General features: G+C 40.4%; 1 protein-coding gene across 1 annotated transcript; it reads left to right on the plus strand.

Annotated features, from left to right (window-relative positions):
* Positions 1-277: 277 nt before the first annotated feature.
* LOC106943313 (protein NLRC3-like) lies at positions 278-4,642 on the plus strand. Its single transcript, XM_015026625.1, has 5 exons — positions 278-2,112; positions 2,200-2,373; positions 3,383-3,562; positions 3,925-3,971; positions 4,081-4,642. The coding sequence occupies exons 1-5, from the start codon at positions 278-280 to the stop codon at positions 4,635-4,637; spliced, it is 2,793 nt and encodes a 930-aa protein (XP_014882111.1). The 3' UTR covers positions 4,638-4,642.
* The last annotated feature ends 1,987 nt before the right edge of the window (positions 4,643-6,629 follow it).

Raw genomic sequence — 6,629 nt, forward strand, 5'->3', positions numbered from 1 at the left:
TGTGTGTATTTAGCCCCACCTGTTGTCTGTGTTCGTTGTCAGATCCTCGTCATTTGTAACTGTTTCCCTGTGCCGTCGTGTCCCACCCTCGTCTAAGTCTGTTTTCCTGTGGACTCTGAATCATTAAATTCATCATTTTCACCTTCATCCTGGCTGCCTGCGTCTCATCTCACCTCACCAAACCCTGAACCTTGACAATAAGTTGCTTTTTACTTTCGTATTAAAACTTCAAAACTCATTTCCAATTGCTCTTTGTGTTTCAGTCCCACACAAAAACATGACAAAATCACTCTTAAATTGCATTATTTTCTATTTTTGTTTCATAGAATCATTCATCACCTGTCAACAAACACTAAAGTCTAACATGAAGAAAAAGTTCCAGTGTGTTTTTGAAGGAATCGCTAAATCAGGAAATCAAACCTTTCTGAATCAGATCTACACAGAGCTCTACATCACAGAGGGAGAATCTGGAGAGGTCAATGATGAACATGAGGTCAGACAGATTGAATCAGTGACCTGGAAACCAGACAGACCAGAAACAACAATCAGACATGAAGACATATTTAAACCCTCATCTGGAAGAGATGAACAAATCAGAACAGTGATGACAAAGGGAGTGGCTGGCATTGGGAAAACAGTCCTGACTCAGAAGTTCACTCTGGACTGGGCAGAAGACCAAACCAACCAGGACATCCAGTTCATGTTTCCATTCACGTTCAGAGAACTGAATCTGTTAAAAGAGAATCAGTTCAGCTTGGTGGAGCTTGTTCACCACTTTTTTAGTGAAACCAAAGGAATCTCCAGGTTTGAAGAGTTAAAGGTTGTGTTCATCTTTGATGGCTTGGATGAGAGTCGACTTTCACTGGACTTCCACAACAATGAGATCCTGACAGATGTAACAAAGTCCACCTCAGTGGATGTTCTTCTGACAAACCTCATCAGAGGAAAACTGCTTCCCAAAGCTCACCTCTGGATAACCACAAGACCTGCAGCAGCCAATCGGATCCCTGCTGGGTTTGTTGGCATGATGACAGAGATCAGAGGATTCACTGACCCACAGAAAGACGAGTACTTCACTAAAAGATTTAGAATGAAGAAGCAGGCCAGAATGGTAATCTCCCACATAAAGAAATCCAGAAGCCTCCACATCATGTGCCACATCCCAATCTTCTGCTGGATCACTGCTACAGTTGTGGAAGACATGTTGAACAAGGAAGATAGAGAAGATCTGCCAAAAACCCTGACTGAGATGTACATCCACTTCCTGGTGGTGCAGACCAAACTGAAGGTCATCAAGTATGATGGAGGAACTGAGACAGATTCACACTGGAGTCCAGAGAACCAGAAGATGATCGAGTCTCTGGGAAAACTGGCTTTTGAACAGCTGATGAAAAGAAACCTGATCTTCTATGAATCAGACCTGGCAGAGTGTGGCATCGATATCAGAGCAGCTTCAGTGTGTTCAGGAGTTTTCACACAGATCTTCAGAGAAGAGAGAGGGCTGTACCAGAACAAGGTGTTCTGCTTCGTCCACCTGAGTGTTCAGGAGTTTCTGGCTGCTCTTCATGTTCATCTGACCTTCATCAAATCTGGAGTCAATCTGCTGGAAATGAAATCCAAGGATTTAGAAAAACAAAACCTTGAATCCTCAGAGACAGAAATGTACCAGAGTGCTGTGGACATGGCCCTAGAGAGTCCAGATGGACACCTGGACTTGTTCCTCCGCTTCCTACTTGGTCTTTCACTGGAGACCAATAAGAGTCACTTAGGAGACCTTTTGACACAAACAGAAGAAAGTTTAACAGCTAATAAAAACACAGCCCAGTACATTAAGGAGAAGATGAATAATGATCTATGTGTTGAGAAAAGCATCAATCTGTTCCACTGCCTGAATGAACTAAATGATCAGTCTCTGGTGGAGGAAATCCAACAATCTCTACAAACAGGAAGTCTTTCAGCCCACCAGCTGTCTCCTGCTCAGTGGTCAGCTCTGCACTTTATGCTACTTTCATCTGAGAAAGACCTTGAGATGTTTGACCTGAAGAAATACTCTGCTTCAGAGGAAGCTCTACTGAGGCTGCTGCCAATAGTCAAAGTCTCTAACAAAGCTCTGTAAGTACAGATGTAATTAATTTCAGAAAAACACTTAAAAAATCTTAACAATGAGACAATTACTTTGTACCCCTTCTGTCCTTTCAGACTGAGTGGGTGTAACCTCTCAGAGAGAAGCTGTGAAGCTCTGTCTTCGTTGCTCAGCTCAACAACATCTAGTCTCAGAGATCTGGACCTGAGTAACAACGACCTGAAAGATTCAGGAGTGAAGCTGCTGTGCAGTGGACTGATGAGTCCAAACTGTAAACTGGAGATTCTCAGGTGAGATACATTTAAACTCTTCTATTGATTATGTAACCCTTTCCGTGTGAGATAACACCTCGCTGCTCCTTAGACTCTGCGTTGTGTTTTCTTTAATGGGTTGTTGATGGAAGGAAACTTGAGGCAGGAATCAGACACACACGGCGGTTGAGATCGTGGTTCAGATCGTTTATTCGGACCACCCGACAGCGCAGCGGCTTCGCCTTCAGAATTCACAGCAAATACTGCTTGTCAACATAAGTCTCATTAACGCAGTTATTTTCTTTTGTTTACAGATACAGCATATATTAAAAAAGAAAAAGACAAAATGATACAAAATTAACTACTTGGACATTAAACGTAACATTTGGCTACAGTGAGGAACTGGCGGTCAGTATTTCTTACCTTCAGAATTAACAGCAAATACTGACCGTTGTACCGCCAGCGCAGTAACAGACACCAAGTACGGCGTTCTTCAACGGACACACTACGCTAACTTCCACAACCCAAAGAACAGATCTAACATTTTGGTGACATTTTGGTGACATGTGCCGACATATATTACTGCACTGTCCTACATTTACATATTTAGTAAATTTACAAAAATGTCTAAAACATGTTTTCAGTTTGCTCTTGTGAACTATTTTGTGCATCTTTTGAACACAAACTTTGCTGAGTTGTCTGACTTAGCTGTAGTGGGAGTTGCAATGAAGACAGCCTCACTACTAAATTTAAGTGTTCAACTAGTCAATCAAATCAATATAGCCTAGAAAAAAAATTCACACAATTAGATAATTGTGAGCATAGTAATAGAAATTAGATTTTTCTTACTTATTAGAGTTATGCATGGGCATGCATGAGATTATCTGCATGCCCATGATAATGCATAATCTCATGCATTATCATGAGAGTAGTTTCCAAGCCAGGAGATTTGACAGGCATGCTATTGAGAAGCATACCTGTAAAACAACAAAGCCTTTTGTTGTTGAACAAAATGGCTTTTGTCCAACAATATATTGTGTGTCTGCAGGCTTTCAGGCTGCCTGATCACAGAGGAAGGCTGTGCTGCTCTTGCCTCAGCTCTGACTGTGAAGCCACATCACCTAAAGGAGTTGGACCTCAGCTACAATAATCCAGGAGAGGCAGGAATGGAGAGACTGGCAGCTATGCTTAAGAATTCAGGAATCCAGATTAAAACGGACTCTCTCAGGTAGGGAAATATCTTTTTTATTACCATGTAATAGTGTATAATAGGTATGGTACACAATAGGTTTGAGATGACATGTTAGGAATTGCCGCTCTAGAAATAAACTGAATTTAATTGAATGTTAATTTGAAAATAAAAATCTGAACACTTGGGTTTAGCAGCCATAACACAAAACTAGAAGGAAAAATCAGGCATCTGTTCTGAACTAAACTGATAGTATCAGTAAAAAAAATTAGGTATTGGTGACAGAAACTCAGTGATGGATAAAAGAAAACCTCCCAAAAAACTCTTAAGTCTGAATTTGGCTGTCCATGTTTGCATCTTGAAAAATGGTACTATCGTCTTAAACACCTTCTTTCTAACAGCATGGATTCTGCAGCAGAGAAATGGCTGACACCAGGTCTGAGGAAGTGTAAGTGTGTTTTTAATTAATAAGAGATTGTGTCATTTATAGACATTCATCATTGTATCAGTAAATTCAGAACAATCAGTAACTGCATTGTGTTTGTTCTGTTTTTCAGATTCCTGTCCACTAACAGTCGACCTAAACACTGTGAACAGATTGCTCAAACTGTCTGACGGAAACAGGAAAGTGACACTTGTGGGAGAGGAGCAGCCGTATCCTGATCATCCAGACAGATTTGATCTCTGTCAGCTGCTGTGTACTGATGGTCTGACTGGTCGCTGTTACTGGGAGGTTGAGTGGAGTGGGAAAGTCTATGCATCGCTGAGTTACAGAGGAATCAACAGAAAAGGAGACAATGACGATTCCTGGTTTGGATTGAATGATCAGTCCTGGAGTCTAATTTGCTCAGATGATGGTTACACTGTTTGGCATAATCATAGAAAAGCCTTCATCCCTCTCTCTTCTGTCTCTGGCCGAGTGGCTGTGTATGTGGACTGTCCTGCTGGGACTCTGTCCTTCTACCGAGTCTCTTCAGAGACACTGATCCACCTCTACACCTTCAACACCAATTTCACTGAAACTCTTTATCCTGGATTTGGATTTGAGTACAGGACAGGTTCTTGGGTGTCCATATTGCAAAAAGACAAGATATTGCCAAGTACTTTGGTCTAAGAAGACAAAACTAACTTACAAGTAACTTTTCAGCAAGAAATAAGAGTTTGTTTTAAGTAAATTCCTTAATATTGATGAAAAAGTATGTGTTTCATTGGCAGATTATTTCACTTACAAGAAGATATCTTTCCACGTTATAAATGAAACAATCTGCCAATGGAACAAGTAGTTTTTTCATCAATGTTAAGAAATTATTGACTTAAAAAATACTTCCATATCTTTATCTTATTTCAAGTGTACTAAGATATTACACTTTTCACCAGAAGCTAGACCAAAAATACTTGGTAAGATTTTGTGCTTTTGCAGTGCAAGCTTTAGTGATCATCAATGTTCATCTTGACTGAATTGTCACAATAAATATGATGTATTTTCCAGTCTATAAGTCGCCTCAGAGGATAAGTCATATCAATGAAAAAAATGCATCCCTAGATCATGGGTGCCCAATACGTCGATTGCGATCAACCGGTTGATCGCGGAAAGGTTTTGAGTCGATCTTGGCAGGTGACAAACTGATCGCCGCCAGGATGCTGAGACCAGCTCTTCCTCTTCTGATTGGCTTATCAAAAATATTCACTAAAATCCTAAACGTTTGTAGCTTCATTAAAAAAGAATAATTATAAAAAATCAACGAAACGTGTTAAAATGAATAATCTCAGTAATTATTGTTTCAACAAGGTGTTCAGTGCGTTTCGGTTCCATTAACAAAAAAAAAAAGTCGGGCATTCATGGTTTTGAGGGTTACTTTTGAAATCAGTGATTTCTGTTGTTGGCAAATGTTTGAGTGTGCCTAGGCCTGTTACTCGGTACTCGGTGCTAGCGTGGCTAACACGATTACAGTTTAGTAAAAAGCCTTTTCAGGTAAAATAAAATCTTTAATGCATGTCAGATACGGTACACATTGCATATTGATCTGTTCAGCTAACGTAAGACTGTGTAACAGACAGGCTTCAAGGTGTAGAAGTTGTATCGGTACTGCCATCATGCTGTACGTGGCTGAAAGGTTTTCATAATGGATGTTTATTATTGACTTTTTTCAGACTTGGGGGTCATTGTTCACACATTATAGGCCTCCTTAAGACCTTACAATATTTCAAGCTTCAGCATTCAAAAGGGATCGGGAGGTGCTGGTGCCTATCTCTAGCTAACGTTCCGGTGAGACCGGGCGAGAGGCGGGGTCACCCTGGACAGGTCGCCAGTCTGTCGCAGGGCCACTCAAAATATCCCCATTCACTAAACACAAAGAAAGCAAATAATACTTACACCAGCACACACTCCTTTGTTTTTATTGATCCGACGGTTGAGCTGCAAATCCGGTCGTGCACAAACTTTGATCCAAGCCAGGCATTCCGTATCAGATTTGGGAAATCTGTGAATTTTATTTCCACAAATACGATCAGAATACCTGACATCGCCTGTACAGATTCCCCACTGACAGTGGGGAACCATTCTTATTCGAGTTCTGTCGCTAAAACTTTGTGTAGATTGTGGTCTGCTAGTCCACAATGTACATTAGCATGTGTTTACTACTGTAGCTTTTGTTTGTGAGACGGTCAAGCACGTGGTAGCTGCGCAGTGACGTCAAATGGGCATTAGCCAATGAAACGCGGACCCTGTGGTAAGGTCCATAGGTGTAGGAACCTGGGGGAGATGTGTGTGTTTCTCTGCAGCTCGTTGCTCTGTTCCACATGGAGATTGTTGCTACAACAAGATCTGAAGCTGCTTTGAAAAAGGATTTTCAGGGAATAGAAGAAGAATCGTCAGGTTCTTCTTGTTCTTTGTGGTTTATTTTTTTAGTTTTAAAAAGAGGCTAGATAGACATTTTTAGTAGTGTCTAAATCTTATATAGTCACTTACTATTTTAACCTTTATTTCTATGTTAACCATCGTTCTTAATATCTTGTAAACATTAAAACTTGTACATTATTCTGATCATGAGATCCTTTCAATTTCTTTTTAAACTTTGTTTTTACGTATTTTTATGCATAAATGAAC

Source organism: Poecilia latipinna, unplaced genomic scaffold (assembly GCF_001443285.1).
Source record: "Poecilia latipinna isolate Pla-1442-1.1 unplaced genomic scaffold, P_latipinna-1.0 Scaffold5133, whole genome shotgun sequence".
Lineage (NCBI taxonomy): Eukaryota > Metazoa > Chordata > Actinopteri > Cyprinodontiformes > Poeciliidae > Poecilia > Poecilia latipinna.

Coding starts and splice junctions, on each gene's coding strand:
- LOC106943313 (XM_015026625.1), top strand. CDS start 278: ATGACAAAATCACTCTTAAATTGCATTATTTTCTATTTTTGTTTCATA. Junction 2,113..2,199: donor AAAGTCTCTAACAAAGCTCT/GTAAGTACAGAT, acceptor CTGTCCTTTCAG/ACTGAGTGGGTGTAACCTCT. Junction 2,374..3,382: donor TGTAAACTGGAGATTCTCAG/GTGAGATACATT, acceptor GTGTGTCTGCAG/GCTTTCAGGCTGCCTGATCA.